This window comes from Alligator sinensis, unplaced genomic scaffold (genome assembly GCF_000455745.1).
Source record: "Alligator sinensis unplaced genomic scaffold, ASM45574v1 scaffold154_2, whole genome shotgun sequence".
NCBI classification, from domain to species: domain Eukaryota; kingdom Metazoa; phylum Chordata; order Crocodylia; family Alligatoridae; genus Alligator; species Alligator sinensis.
The window spans coordinates 817,119-833,333 of record NW_005842528.1 but is presented as its reverse complement, the minus strand read 5'-3'; the positions used below and the strand labels follow the sequence as shown (position 1 = coordinate 833,333).

The window sequence follows — 16,215 nt, the reverse complement described above, 5'->3', positions numbered from 1 at the left end:
TTGTGATAGTTACAATAGTGACCTCACTGCCAGGCTGTCCACTCACAATAGAAAAAGTGAACAAAAGAAGTCAATTAAATTCCCAATCTTGAGATCTTCAAAGCATTCTGCAGGATCCACACGACTGAGACAATATTTGGCCAGTATTTTGGCAACTGCAACCAATTGTTCCTATGAAATGTATGTACTGCCTTAGTAGTTTAGGAAGTGTCACTGATAATCTGGAGTAAATGACAAGTCTTTAAGGGTGCAACTAACTGGCCATTGTATTCAATGAGAATGCTTCAGTTGAATGGACTTGATATGAGGCTCTGATTCTTTCTGGTATGCCGTGTAGTGAATGTTAATCTCCGAATCATTTTTAGAAATCCTGTCGCTTTCCAATATTACTCCACAGGAATTTCTCTGTAACTGATCACTTGTTAATGCTCACTTATACTTAAGTATGTATCGATACTTGTGAAGAAATCTATCTTGCTTTAAATAATGGTGTAGATTACACATTGATGTACTTTGTCAGAACGTGGAAGGGTATGTTGTTATGCACCTTTCTGAAATTTTAATAGGTGCATAGAACAAATATAACCTGTAGCAAGAAAAGCAGTTGATAGGATGGTGTCAGGGCAGGGGTGCACATGATCATCTAAAAGCAGGCGTTGTTCTCCCCTAGCCCCTTCACAAAGACATTTCAGGCCACAGAGTGAAAAACTTACTCCCAGTCCTGAGGTTATCTTGAATAGTAATGACAGAGTATAATTTGAGTGCACAGTCCCTCCTAAAGTCAGATGTTTGTATGACTTCTAGTAAGAGTTCTCCATCTCTGCCCCTATTTCATTCTGACCAGAATCAGAGCCATCCTGGGAGAATTAACCATGCCCAATAAGTAAGTAGTAATGACATTGCATTTTTATGCAGGTCACAAATTCTTACTAACAAGGTGGATTAACAGAAGAGCCCTGTGTCCATACACAGAACCTCAGGACTTCCACCTTGTGTCTGTAGCTTAACTGTATGCTTTTTACTGTAGATGCTTTCCCTCTTATTCCACCATTATAAATGAATTATGCTGTTCTCCACAATTACACAATGCCAAATAAGTCCAAACTGTGACATTTGACCTCATGTCCTCATTCACATTCATGTAACAACTTGCATCATTTGCGAGAGTGTTGGATGTGGCCTGGAGATTTACTGGTGTGACTGCAGCATCTACTTATGTGTGACTTAAATTTTGATGAGTGTCTTTGGGCTGTAAATTAGTTTCTAGTTTATCAATCAGAAAATCCAGATGACATTGTATAAATTAGTGCCGTTCTGAATCACGCTATCTTAGGTGGTAAGCTTCACACAGAGAATACAAGCAGAGGGTTGGTGCAGTGCTGTTAACTTATTCTAATGGGCTGAAATATCTATTTGATACCATCCTATGAAGGTGTTTTCAACCACGTGGTGTTGAACTGAAACCCTAAATAGCAGCATCTTGGATATTGTTTTGTGTAGATATTTAGAATATTCCTAATCAGATAGGCACAATGTTGGCCTGATTTTCAGAAGTTTTGAGCACTCACCAATCTAGGTTAAGTCAGTTGGAGCTAAGAGTGCTTAGCAGCTGTAAAAATCAGACCAGCACTGGGAAAGTCATCAGGTCCCCATTGTAGGTAAACCATACCATAGGAGGAACTTCTGTGGCCTTTCAAGTTGGCATCCAGTCTAATCATCTACTTTCTGCAGTTAGATGTGACAATGGCAGGATGGACTATACAGAGAAAAAGAGAACAATGAGTAACATAGAATTTGTTTCAGTAGACTGGGGACAGCAGACAGGAGATTGCTTGCGGGAAAATTCTCCCAGATATGGTGAAATACAAGAAAGGTAATTAAAGAACACCACACTGACAACATTACATTTTATAGTAAAGTTCCCCTATCTGGTTATTAGATTACCATATTCAAGGAGTCTCCACACTGTTTTTTTCAGCTCCATTTGGATTATTGGGACTGTTTCAGGTTTATTATTCTTTATATGACTAAAATTATAGGCTTTTTAAAATAATGCACTAATGCTAAGTATTCTTACAGTTTTTTATGCTTTTTTAGATAAGGGAAGTAAATAAGATGAGATTATACCCTGTAAATTCAGCTTAGTTTTGACAGGTGTGCTTATCAAACAAGGCAGGGTAAACCAGATTTATTTGTTGCTAACCTGAGCACAAATATAGTTGTCATTCATTATTTGTAATACACTTACCTCCAAGGGGTCCTCTTGTGCCGGGTGCTATCCAACTAGTCTTAACAAAGCAACTAAAATATGTTTGCTGCATCTGAAGTCCTATTTGTTTCTATTTATTAAGCAGAGTTTGATAGACTGGCGTTGCTACATAAACAAGGCATCTGAAGGAATTTTTGTTCTAGCACAGTATTGATACACCTTTGGTGCTGTATTTTACTAACAACTTATTATAGTAATATTTATGGTTGTATATCAGCAATAAGTATGCAGGCTTGCTTCAGGTTTCTCTCCTTAAGACCGTTCAAAAGTGGCTAGGGATGGCAAGCACAAAAGGACTATTAGTTAATAGTGAAGCTGATATTCTTGTCGCTCAGCATGGTCATTTCCCCCTCACTAAGCAGTAAAAGGTCTCTGCTCCACATGAGGACCTTCTTGTCATTATCCAATTCCAACCTTTTTGCTTACAAACTGGTCTGGGATCAGTGCAAAAAGAGAACCTGCTGGGGAATGCACCCTGCTAATGTGGCCCCTGCACTGCTTAGGAGATTCCAAACTGAAGTATAAAGCCATTGGGTTAATGCCAAATTTATGTGTAAAAATAAAAGACAAATCATTTGACCTGAGATCTCTCTGAATTCTGCTTTTTTTCTTCTTTAATCCTTACTTGATACTGCTCCATGATGTGCATTCCTTCTTCTTTTGCCTCCATTCCTGGTATTTGAAGCTGTTACCATTTCAAGTCAGTCCATTCTTCCTTGCTGCTTGCTCTCTTCTAACATTTTGAATGCAGAAATTCTGGGGGGAGCTTCTGAATCTCTTGTCAATCTCCTCAAAGATGCCAGTGTTGTGAACCTGCCTTCCCCATGTGCAATCAGCCCAGGTCAAACCCAGGACCAAAACCATGCTGTGTAAATTAAAGGACTAACTCAATTAACTGGCAGCAGTAGAATAATGTTACTTTCTATATGGACCTGCCAGAGGCTAACAGGAGATAATGTAACATGCTGTGTTACACTAATACAAAAGCAATGGGGAAAGGTAGATTGCTGGAAGGTTGCAGAAGAGGCAGGGTACTGCTGCAGGCTTTGTAGAATAGTAATACTAGGTTAAACCATTCTGGTTTTTCAGGGCAAATCAATAATGGAAAGCAAACTTCAGTGGTCAGGGGCTGGCAAAGCAGGAAATACCTTCCCTTGCTTTAGAATCAGAGAAATTAAGGGCTGGAAGGGACCTTGAAAGATTGAGTCCAACTCCCCTGCTCTGGGCAGGAATACTGCTGAGATCTCGGCAAGGTGTCTGTCCAATCTTCTCTTGAGGACTTCGCCACCTCCTTGGGAAGCCTATTCCAGATTCTGGTCACCCTTACCATAAAGAACTTCTTCCTTACATCCAACCTGAAACCATCCTCTAACAGTTTATGACCATTGCTCCTTGTCCTCTCCTGGGGCATCCTAGTGAACAGTTTTTCTCCTGGCTCCCGATATTCACCTCTTACATATTTATAGATGGCCACCAAGTGCCCCCTCAGTCTTCTCTTCCCCAGCCTGAACAGTCCCAGATCCCCTAGTCTTTCTTCATAAGGTTTGCCCTCCAGGCTCTTAAACATTATTGTGGCCATGGCTTTTACTCTACTGTTGTCAGGTCAAGGGAGATGTAGATTCTGGAATTTAGCAAGACTAGGAAGGGTTCATTAGAGACTGTGCTGGATGTGCCTTCAGTGGGATGCAAGGAATGGAAGCTCTTTGAGTGACCTGTGTGACTGACAGATAGTATAGATTTTAGGATAGAACTGAAGGAGAAGAGCACATGGCAGTGACTGTAAACAATACAGTCAATTAGCTTGGAAGGGAAACAGAGGAGAGAAGAGGGATATGAGAGAGAAAATCAAAGATAGTCAAGCATGGGGTTTTTTAAGATGGGAGAGACTAAAGCATGAATTAGAAAAGAATGGGAGGTTAAGAAGGGAATTGATGGGTTAAGAAAAGCACAAAGGAGAAGAAATGGGATACATATGGGATCCCTGGAGCAAGTAAAAGGGTGAGAAGGGCACAGATGAGCTGCAGCTGTGATGGGAGAAAAGAGTTGGAGGAGGAGGAAACAGGAAGACAACATAATGGTACGTCTACAGTGCATATGCAGTGTCATGCATAGGTACACAAGCTAGCTGGCATAAAGTTGGATGAAGAGCTTGTAAATGACTGTGATTCTTTTAGGTCAGTGGCTCTCAACTGTTTTAGATAAAGGCACCCTGTGGAAAATGCAAGCTCTTACTTTTTACTCGTTTTTTGACTACAGAAAAATAATAGAGCAAAGAACTCAGAAAGGCCACAACAGGTCAGAATATTTTTGACACTGTGGCTTCCTATTTGAAAATTCTGGGTTTATCTTGTGAATCATGTTTGTACATCTAACAGCAGTAACAATGTGTGCCACCCTGCAGCACCCTTGAAAGGATCTCAACGCACTCCAGGGTATCATAGCACCCTGGTTGAGAATAGCTGGATTAGATATTCCAGGAGCAGCAGGACATAGAGAAGCAAGAGTTTGTATCCCTTATCTTATGTTTTATACTTACATTTTAAGCTCTTTGCAGGACAGACTGTTTTTTGTGTTTGTACAGCACCGGTGTGGTTCTGCTCCACAGTCGGAATTCATAGATGCTACTGTAAAGCACACAAGAACATTAAATAAAATAGGATAATCTCTTTCAAAGCAGTGTTGCGGTGGTGATGTTGCCTGTTGCGGTGATAGCTCTTTCAAAGCCAGAATTCTTTTCCAGAATTGCATTGTCTCATATTTATGACACTGACAATCATTACTGTATATTCTCAGACAGGACAGGGGTGCTAAGGGTGCATCTACATGTCGCCATATGATGATGTTGCTACAGCGTTGTGCTTTAGTACTTCCTTTTGGAAGTAACTGCCTGTACTGCGCCATGTGTGCAGCACATGGCTAGATTTTGCCGTTACATTGCTGTAGTGGTGCGCTAAAATGGGGAGCTCACCACTACAGCGATGTAGCTGCCAATCACTTGTAGACCCACATGAGCGCTACTTCACCATAGCATGTACAGCGACATGGTGTGTTGCTACGTCACCAAGGACGACGTGTAGATGCACCCTATAATACTTTTTGCCACCGGTATTTGGAAAAACAGCCAAAGATACAATGTGGAAGTACCTTGTTACTTCAGTTGCATCTCTCTTACTCTGCTACTGCCATTAAGAAAGGAAACTGATGGAATCAGTACCTTACAAAAATGTGCCTGTTGTAGCTATTTCATTTTGTGGACACTCAGTGAAGAATCTTCATTTTGAATGTTAGTGGTTTGGATTGCCGTACAAGGTGACTTGCAAGCTGGAGACAATAACAGCAGTATTACAAACACTTGCAGATTCCATTCTCACATGTATCCATGACTGCAACCATTATCTTAATTTGTTCATGCAAGATTTCTTGACAGTGAAGGTTGAGTGAGGTCAGTGTTATGCATTCACTCCTTGTCTAAGTCCAGGCAAGTAAAAATCTTGCACATCATCAGCTCATTCCAAAGATACAATCAGAAGGAATTCTGCCTACAGTTTGATAAATACAAAAGTATGGTTATTTACTGGCATGTAGATACATTCTGCTGACACACACTCAACATATTCTTGATCAGAAAACTGCAGGCAGTCAGTATGTAATTTACAGTGGCATTTTTCTCCATCCTGAAAATGAAGAAAATGAGGGAACATTGTAGCAGTAATTTCTAATCAATTAAGGTTTAATTGATAAGAAATTACTGCTACAATGTTCCCTCATTCATTCATCTGTTGGAATAAAAGAACAAACAAAAACAAGGAGAAAATCCAGACATCAACCGATCAACATTCATATCAAAATTGGATTGTCCTTTTGCTCTTTGAAAAACTTTTGCTATCTATAGGAAAAAATTCAGATGCAGTTGGATAGGTATTCCCTATCCATCTCTACAAGCCTTTCAGCTGAAGTGATATGGGTGGGTCTACACAGGAAAAAGCAAGCCACGTGACAACATAGTTAAGGAACAAGCACATTTTAAGCATTCCCTATCATGGTTGCAATTCTAGTATAGATCTGGGTAATAATAGTAGTCATAGACACAGGTAATAATAGTAAGCTCGTAGGACTTTGCAAAGGTGGGTAAACGGTATAATTCCTGTACTGCAAGTTAAGACAAGGCAGCACAAAGTTTAAGTCATTTGATGAAAGTTGCTCAAGAAGCCAGCTGAAGAACTGAGATTAGAACTCTCGTTTCCCAATTCCCAGTCTATGCACCAAATACTACAGAGATTGCTGTCTCCTGGTAAGAACGGCAGGCAATTTTTAAACTGATAAAGCGGAGGCCCTGATGCTTTCAGTGAACTAGTTTTCTCCTCTTCCATCTGCAACAATATAGTAGTCATCCCTATCCACTACTGCCCCTTCTGTAGCATTAATGTACCATTCTGGACAGGCCAGTAGACGTAAATAAAAGCAAGATTACTTGCTAGGGTAATTTCTCATCATTTAAACAGTAAGTTTGAACATATACATGTGCATGTGTGGTTTTTTGACAGTATAGTGAACAGTTAACTTGCTCTGCAGGAATTGTCATAAGCATAAATGAAACATTCTTTGCTATCAGATATTGGGAGAAAATTGTTTAGCCAACATTTGGAGCTAAGTCTACTGCTGTGTGGTCTCATCTGAAATATCTTTCATAGTTCTGAATGGGATATGACCAGTGCAGGGGTGGATCTTGGGGGCAGGGGGGGGGGGGTGGGGGATGGGGGAGGTGAGGAGGGAGGGAAAGGCAGTACTGCAGTTGCACCTCCTTTGATTCTTACTCAACCCAAAGTTTAAAAGCAACAGGCTTGGCAGTGGCAGCAGCATTTCTATTCAAGCAGCAGTGAAGGAGACAGTTGGCTTTGTGGCTCATTATACTCCACTGGATTCCTTCTAAACTCCTCATTCCACAGGTGTTAATGAACCTTTCTTCTTTTTTAACAGTCTTAATGTTCCACTTAAGGTATTCTTTCTTCTGCAATTCTGTTGTCTCTTTCCTGCTCCTGGTTATGTAGCTCTTATTTCACAGCCCTACAGACTGTTTTTAACTAGCGAAAAACATCAACTCAGTGGAGATAACTTTTCAGTGAAGTATTGAATGCACTATCAAGATGCTCAAGAAGGCTGGATTTCAGTTTATGAATCTGAAAAAGAGGTGTCCATTTAATTCTAATGACTACAGGACTAATGAACCAATATATTTTAATTATACAGCACTTTTAATTATTTTTGTCTAGTTGGTTGTGGGTTTTTTATATATAAACGTATAACACAGCAAATTTATACTTGCTTTTGCTCTAACCTTAAACTGAATAATAGAACCCTAGGCCATTAGCCTATTAGTAAAGCTTCTAGCTTCTTTTTAACCTGATAAAAGTATTTATTGTGTTATATGATATGATGTACCACATCTGCACCCCCCTTTTCAAAATCCTAGATCCATCCATGGACCCGTGAAAACAAAGAAACTTGCAAGTGAAGGAAAATAAAGCTTTTTATTGAAGCTAATCTGTCCCTTTCTGGATACAAATCTGACAGCAGTGTTTCAGAAATTACTAATTAAATTGCATTCTTATTTTTGCTCATGCTTTGATGGTGTCTTCTTATGCTTAGTATTTAAGAGCAGCATCCAAAACACTTGAGGCATATCTGAACTGAATCTTTTAAGCTTCACCCATCATTAATTAGGTCTTTGCTGCAGGCTCATACTGCGCTGAGAGTCCTTGTTAAAACACAAATACATTTAATAATAGTGAAGGAAGCATCAAATCACCAGCCAGTTAGATTGCTTTTTATAGAGGAATTCCCTTATTTCAAGCTTGCTCCGATGTAAAAGAGCCTCTCAAATTTATTTAATCTTTTCCTGCTTGGAGTCGGATGTTCTAAGCACATCACTTGCCAGTGCTGGATGCAACAAACCCTCAGGCACCAGCAGTGAATTTTTTTTTCAAATTAAAATGTTGAACAAAAACACTGTCTCTGTTAAGTGAATAGCTTTGACTTTTATGTTTGATAATTTTAAAATGAGTGTGTGGTTTATAAATGAGTCAGGGAGGAGTAAAACTGAGTCCATCCAATGTTTCATCTACATCAGAGCAGAAAAAAATATAGGCCAAGTTCTAAAATGAAGCCAGAGGAATTAAAACAAACACATACTTTGATTCCACTTGCTAAATATGTCCTGAAGCTTTAGAAATATAATCATAGTCTTTGTGTGATCATTTTCATCCAGTTACATAGATATATGTACAACTCAGGATGAAGGAAGGAAAGTGAAAGGGCTGGACTGAGAGACTCAAGAGACCTGGATTGCGTTCTCAGCTCAATCATAAATTCCTTCTATGAATGTGAGCAAGCTACTTTCTGTGTCTCTCAGTTCCCCCATCTATAAAGCAAAGATAACAGCACTTCCTTCCTTCTCATGTGTTTTGATAAATCCATTCATGTCTTGCAGGATCTCAAATAGTACATTGATGGGATCTGTATAAGAACACAGATGTATAGATAGGAATTGAGACTTCTTAAAAAAAACACCAGAAAACCACAAAACAAGCAGATCAGATAGTCCATATAAGAAAGCAGGGGTCTCAGACTGATGCCTGACTGAAGAAGAAATTAGGTTTGCAGGAATAACGCAGCTGCTCATGCAAGCCTCACTAAGAACAGAACAAATATTTGCAAGGAGAATGTTACCTACAAGGAGAAGCCCTGCACCAGAGAGGTGTACTTCTCAGAAAGGCATTCAAGGACAGAAACCTTAGTCACCAGCCTCATTATGAAACTGTTTGAAACAAGAATCACTACCCAACTATCTGGAAACATGGGCTGCCTGTACAAGTGCTAGTTCGCGTTCCAATTAGAATGTGTCAGAGCAAATTAGATTAACTGAGTCTGCTCCATGTTCTAATTAGAACACTTCAGCATGGCCTCACCGCCACGAGTATAACCCCATGGGTTCAAAAATGGCCATGGGGGTGCTGTATCTAAACCTCATTGAATAAGGTTTAGGTAAAGCATCCCATGGCCATTTTTAAATCAGCAGGGTCTTAATGCACATGACAGTGAAGCATTTTAATTAAAAGCAGCTCCCTGGGAACCAGGGGTGATATGTAGCGGGTACATGCAGGTGCACGTGAACCCCCAGAGCATGGCGGTGCACTGCCTACAAAAAGGCACTGCCGACACTGTTGGTGGTGCCTGTGGGAGGTTGCTGCTTGCCACGACACTGCCCACGGCGTCTGAGGGTGGTCCATGATCCCGCTGGACACCAGCACTGGCATCTGCAGGAGCTCCTCTGCTTACCACTGCTGTGCTCCCACAGCTGCGGGGGTCATGAATCATTCATGCGGGAAACCACTCCAATTAAAACAGTCCCCCCCACCCCTCCCCTAAGCACATGTATCGGCAGCTCCCTTTTACTGTACCTGGCATGGATGTTAAATGCTGTCTTCCTTTTCATGAGCTCATACTATGTAGCATCTGTTCCCATAATGTAAACAAGTGTATGAGCCAACTGAGGGACCTCGTAGGCAATAAATGCACACTTGTGCATTATGAGATGTAGGGCTTGAACCAAATGCCACTGAAGTAAGTGGCCATATTCTCAGTGACTTCAGAGGGCACTAGATTGAATTATAAAGACACTTTTATTAGGCCAAATGTACAGAAAAATAAGTGCTGATAGTAACAGCAATTTACACAGTGGGATTTTTTTATTGCTCTTGGAGTTTGTTTGCTTCCCTAGCCACATATCATGTGCTGCTGAGGCATGTGGACAGCCAGAATTCCCAGGTTTGTGACATCCCACCCTGTGCAAACGGCAGTTTGTCATAAATTAGTTCATACCTGCTGAAGGATGTGTTATCATACTCAAGCACTGGCAAGATTCTAGAGGCCAGAGCCCCTTACGCTGATACAAAATGTTCTGGGTGAAGCAGAGAGGTTTCATGCTCCTAAATGGAGTTGGGGAGCTGTTTTATAATTGGCAAATGTTGCAAAGGAAATGCTTAAATCTAAAGGATACTGGGTTTAGAATTATAGAGGGTAAGTTGGAGTGTTTCCTTTGCTCTAGAAGCTTTTCTAAAGAGGAAGGGATTTCAACCCAAAAGGTGATTGGAATGCTTTTTTTCTCACTGACAAGGAAAGGTTGCTAGGCAGCCTCAGAAGAAGATGAAGGAGCCTACTGTTCATTTATGTTGTAGAGACAATTGACTTAGGCCCTCAAGTATGAGGAGGAAGAACATCATTCATGTTTAAATATAGGGGGCTGGGATTGAGCCTAAAGGGGTGGGGGCAGGGAAATGTTAAATTTCCTACAGTCTTATTTACTTTGAGTATGGAGCAATATTAGTCTACTCATATGAATCATAAGAGTCATTACACTTTGTGTATTCAAAACACTAATTTTTTAGCATCTACTTTTTGTATTCACAGAACATCATCAAGAAAGTGATTGGACAAAAGTTTGTGTACAAGTTTGTCTCGTTTCCTGAAATCTTAAAAATGGATCCACATGCCATAGAAATCAGCAGAGAGAGCCTTTTGCTGCAGGACAGCGACTGTAAGATACCTTCTGAGGGCCGAGAACAGCACAAGCAGAGCTTGTCTGTGCTAAAAAGCACAAGCCGTAATGAATATATCCATTCTGGCTTGTACTCGTCTTTCACCATCAACTCTCTACAGAATCAGCCAGACACTTTCAAGCCAATCAAAACAGAAAAACTGGAAGAAAAGTCAGAAGGAAACACACCAGTGGAAGAAGTCAGGACTGTTATAAGATTTGTGACGAATAAAACAGACAAACAAGTGATGAGGCCCATGGTGTCGCTGCCATCTACTTCTGAAGCGGCAGCTGCCTCTGCTTTTCTTGCTTCTTCAGTGTCAGCTAAAATATCTTCTTTAATGCTGCCAAATGCAGCTAGCATTTCATCTACTTCACCATCGTCATCACGGTCCCCATCTCTGTCTCCTAACTCACCCCTCCCTTCAGAACACAGGAGCTTCTTCCTCGAGTCCAGTTGCCATGACTCAGATTCTCTTGAGCCTCTGAACCTCTCTTCAGGTTCCAAGACAAAATCTCCATCTCTTCCCCCAAAGGCTAAGAAACCCAAAGGCTTGGAAATCTCCGCCCCTCCCATGGTTCTTTCCAGCACCGATATTGGTTCCATTGCCCTCAACAGCCCAGCACTTCCTTCAGGATCCCTGACTCCAGCTTTCTTCACTGCACAGGTAAAACTTACTATATGAAATAGTGCCCTCTTTGGGCAAATAGTTACCAATGCGGGGATCAAATGAAAGCTCAGTACTGTACAAGCCCATAACTCTCAGTGAGGAAAAAAGTATATAAGGAAGAAGGCGAAACAAACCTGTAACAAATGTCTTATGTAAAAGGTGGAAGGTAGAGTCCTTGTTTACACCCAAAGCATCTATGGCAGTGTGGAGAAAAGCAATTGTCATTCATGGGGTGGTTTGAAAGATAATGAGAAGTTCATTTGGGGCAGCTGTTAGCATGAAAACCAGTTTCAAAGTACAGGAAACCCTTGCTATTTGTGGGTTCGATATTTGCGGTTTCAAATATTTGTGAATGCCAAACCCAGATTTTAAATACACTTCATAGACTTCCAGGAGCCCCTTGGGAGCTCTGCACTTGCTGCTGCTGGGCTCCCGCCACTGTGCTCCTGCTACTGCCGGAGCTGTGCCCCACCTAGCCGCTGGGGGTACTGTGTTCATGAACGTAGTGCCTTATTTGCGGTTTTCGCCATTCGCGGGGATTACGAGAATGCATCCCCACAAATGGCAAGCGTTGCCTGTATGTAGAACAAGGAGGGAAAGACCAAGTAACAATACAAGAAGTTACTGGGTTAAAATATGTACATATACATCTTGAGATGCTTGGTTGAGTTTAACACAACATGCTGTACCCATTCATAAACTGTGACATTCTCATTAGCTTTCAAAGCAGATCAAAATGATTGGTCTATAAGAAATGTCTCCTAAGTCAATTTTAATTTCAAAAAGCTTTACAGGTTCATAACAATCATTTCTGCATGGATGTAATATATAACCATTTTGTTTTTGTTCCCTATAAAATGGATGTTTATTAATTACATCATTGTGTGAGTGTCAGCATTGAACTAGATTTTTTTCAAGACAGAGTTAACTAACAACAAAGGCTGTTAAACAACAGTCACCTGGAAGCAGATGATTTAATGCATCACCCTATATAATTTATGTCTGACTGCACCATACCAATTTAGACAGGACATCTATTGTAAAAACATCCAAGATTGGAGAATACAGGATTAAAGTTGAGACAGAAACTATTAGGTGAAATGTATTGAATAAACTCAAATACATAAGATCATAGATGTTAGGGCATCTAACTCACAAAAACTAGGAAATCTGGGGTTGACATTCAAGTTTTATCAGGAATTCACCATAGTGATGCCTTTCTTGTTGATAGAGCTCTACAGTATGTAGCACAAGGGGATGATTTGAGGCCCCAAGTGAAGATCAGTTTGCTGGTTGGTCTCTGCCATTTGTGCACATTATAAAGCTTTCAAATTAATAAATACTTTTGGCAGGTAGACTTGGAGCGTGGTAAGACAAAATTTAAGGTGCATTGAGAAGCTTGCATAGTGTCTAACTCTGGTAATAATCATGGTAAATATTTTACTTGCTGTGGACAAAGCTTAGAAATAATTCATACCAGGCCCAGAATGAAAGAAGCTGAAAGCAAAAGTTTATTGGAAGTCTCCTGGAATCTAGTGCCACCCCAAAGCCAGTACAGTTTCATTTGTTTCCTTTTTGATTAATTTATTTATTCACCATTTCTTTGGGCTCCTTGTTCCCTTTTTATTTAAAGTAGTGTGTTTTATGAAAATTTTAGTGGGAAAATTAGAAGGACCTGATTTGTTTTTTAGTTGATTACAGGCCTGCTCTTGAAGGATGCTTACCAAATCCACCAATGTTATCCATTGGTCTATCTCTGCCTTAGCAAATAATTTTCAAGTATATCCTATCCTATCTCAGGAGGAATTGATTATATCAACGTGTCATGTAGCATTTTAGGCCAAGTACCCTGAAGACATCTGGTAGCATAGCTGGAGCACCACAGCTCCCTCCTATGTATGAACAATTTGGTTTAAAAAGCATCCTGTGTCCCTTAAAACAGGCCTGTTCAACTTCTAGCAGTCAGGGTTCCACCAACAGGGACCACACACAGTGGGGGCCACACCAGCATAGGCCACAGGTCCTTGCTGTACCATGATGAGAAGGTGCCCCATCCTCCACTCACAGTGCCCCGACTGTGGGCTCCCTCTGTACCGCGCACTGTCTAGCCCTATCCCTTGGGGCAGGGGCAGAAAGCAGAAGGCAGAGGAAGGAGTGCAGGAGGCTGGAGACCCACATCGGAGTGATAGGGGGAACTGCAGCAAGTGGGAGCCCAGGAGCCGCATGTTAACCCCCTGCTTTAAAAGCTTAACTTAATGAACCTTATAATAACATAAAGAAAATACAGCCACCATGTTTGAGTAACAGTCAAGTTATGACACCAAGTAATTAAAAGAAGACTTGCAGGGAATTGTAGGTCTTACATATCATCCTACATGTGATTTATAGAATTCTGATATAAACCATCAAGAATACATGCACTCTTGTTTTACAAATGTTCAAAACTTGAATTTGAATGATTCAGAGAGAACTTAACAAATGCAGCCTCTCTCTCTGAGAAAGTCATTCAAAATAGCTTCCAATTTACGTTCTGATCCTGTGAGCAGAAGGCTTATAGTAGCCAAATAGCTATAAAGGACTTTTGTAACCAGTTGGGTTCAACTCAATTTCAAAATGGCAAAAGCAACCTGAAGATGACAAGAATTTTTATTACCAAGAGTGAAAACATATTTGCATGTTTTGTTTTGTTTTAGTGAACTTGAAAACAGGCTTATTTCAACAATGCCATGGAGTATTTTGCTTTGCTTGCTTGGAGCTCAGTGCTTGCTCATGTGCTAATTAATTATTTTTTGGTTCTACTGGCACTGCTGCCCTTCTCTGACCAAATGAAAGAAACTTATTTATATCAAACTTTTCTTTAGATGTTTGTTTCAGAGTTTGCAACGGTCTCTAATGCACTGATGCCTTGGCTATGAAATGAGCGTAGGTGCAACTGCATCCCCCTTCACATGTCATCAGCTGGATTTAGGCCTTTAGCCTCACAGTACAAAACTTCTACCACAGGAGGTAAAGGAGTAACTTCTGTTTGGAAGCAAAAGTAGGCTTTGTCCTCTAGAATTATGCAACACACACTGTGCTAGCAAGGATTATAGACTTACTCTGGCTTCTTTGAGAAAGCAGATCCAAGTGCCAAGAAGAGCTCTTTTTGTATATTGAACATTAATTTGAGTATTTTTAAAGCAGTGCTCCTACAACTCTAACCTTGCTCCATCTAGATTACTGTGGTTAATGATGGATTTTAGATAGTAGAGTCCCACAGGTTTAAAATATAGTAATTTATGTAGAGCTCCAGAGGGCAGCGTGTGGGGTGATATATGGGTTTTCCCATGTAACTTAAGAACATTCCCGACTGCTTTGTTGGTTATACTTTCAGCTCCTTTGATGGTTCTGATACTGTCTTCTGGCTTCATTGAGTTGAAGCCTGGAGTGCACTGTGTACTTTTTGCATTACATGTTAACTAAGATAGAGGCTTACTGTGGCTGGCTTCAGCTAAGCATGTAAATGACTAGTATGTGGACTTTAGTACAGTTGTCAGGAATCCTAAGGTACTGATTGCCCCAGCCAGGTTATAGTTCAGTTTCAGATCTCATCTCTCTTTAAACATTTACTTTTCTTTGAGGAGATTCTTCAGAAAAACAGGGCTTTCCTGCCTTCTTGATAGGTCTCTGGGCCTAATTCTAATAAAACCCTCTCCACCTTGGTCTCTGGCTCTTCCTAGATAACATATGGTCAGTTCTGGATCCTTGAAGTTGATAAAAAGGTTGATGAAAGAAATAGTAAATTGTGAACTTATGTGGTCCTGAGGTCTCACTGACACTTCCAAATTCTTTGTCCCAGTTGACACTGCTATTGTTATTACTTGGGCACAATAACTTGAGAGCCATCTTAGCAAAAGTTAGCAGGGCAACTCTGCGTCCTGGGCAGTCACGGTGCATATAGGCCTGTGCAAATAGGTAAGTATTTGATGCAGATTCAGCTGATTCAGAGGACAGTGATTCAATTCGGAGATTTGGCAATTCAGATCAGCCGGGGAAAGGCAGGCACAGCCAGGCAGCTGCAGGTTCTCCCACGGCTCCTCTGGCTATTCCTGCCTCTCCCCAGGTAGGGGGAGCTGCAGGAGAAGGCCGCATGGCTGCCCTGCCTGGCCCTAGCCTAGTCCTGGCACTTAAAAAAAAAAAAAAAAGACAAAAAAAATTCATCTACTCACCAGCTGCAGCAGTGGCAACTGGGGCCTCTGGGTGCCTATGGCAGAGCTCCCCCGTGCAGCACAGGGCAGGGGATCGTCCCTGCCTGGCACCCGTGCGGCAGCTACCCCACGGCATGGGTGCACTGTGGCTCGGCAGGGTGCTGTACACTGTCTGGGAGCTGGGGCTGCTGGGGCTGAGCACTGCCAGGCTCTGGCTGACACGTGGAGCTGCCCCAGCTCCCAGGCATATCAAACCAGGAGCTGGGGAATCAAGCCGGGGGCTGGAGAATTGTTTAGGCCTGGGGAAATGTTTAGGTCCCTGAACATTCCCCCAGTTCTCGGTTTGATTTCCCAGCTCCCCGATCTTTCCCCTAGCTCTCCAATTGCTTCCCCCAGCTCTTTCCGGGGGGTGCGGGCCCCCGGATGATGCGGGATGACAGCAGGCTGCTGCTGCTAGCTGGTGATGGTGATGGCTCTGGGCTATTTCCCAAGCCA

The 16,215-nt window shown here is 41.4% G+C and overlaps 1 protein-coding gene across 1 annotated transcript in view; it reads left to right on the top strand.

Moving 5' to 3' along the window:
• The window catches only part of ELK3 (ELK3, ETS transcription factor), a 49,473-nt gene that overhangs the window by 19,991 nt on the left and 13,267 nt on the right, over nucleotides 1-16,215 (top strand). The window contains exon 3 of the mRNA XM_006031775.3: nucleotides 10,736-11,530. Coding sequence (XP_006031837.1) covers nucleotides 10,736-11,530 — 795 coding nt within the window. The remainder of the gene's footprint in view (nucleotides 1-10,735; nucleotides 11,531-16,215) is intronic.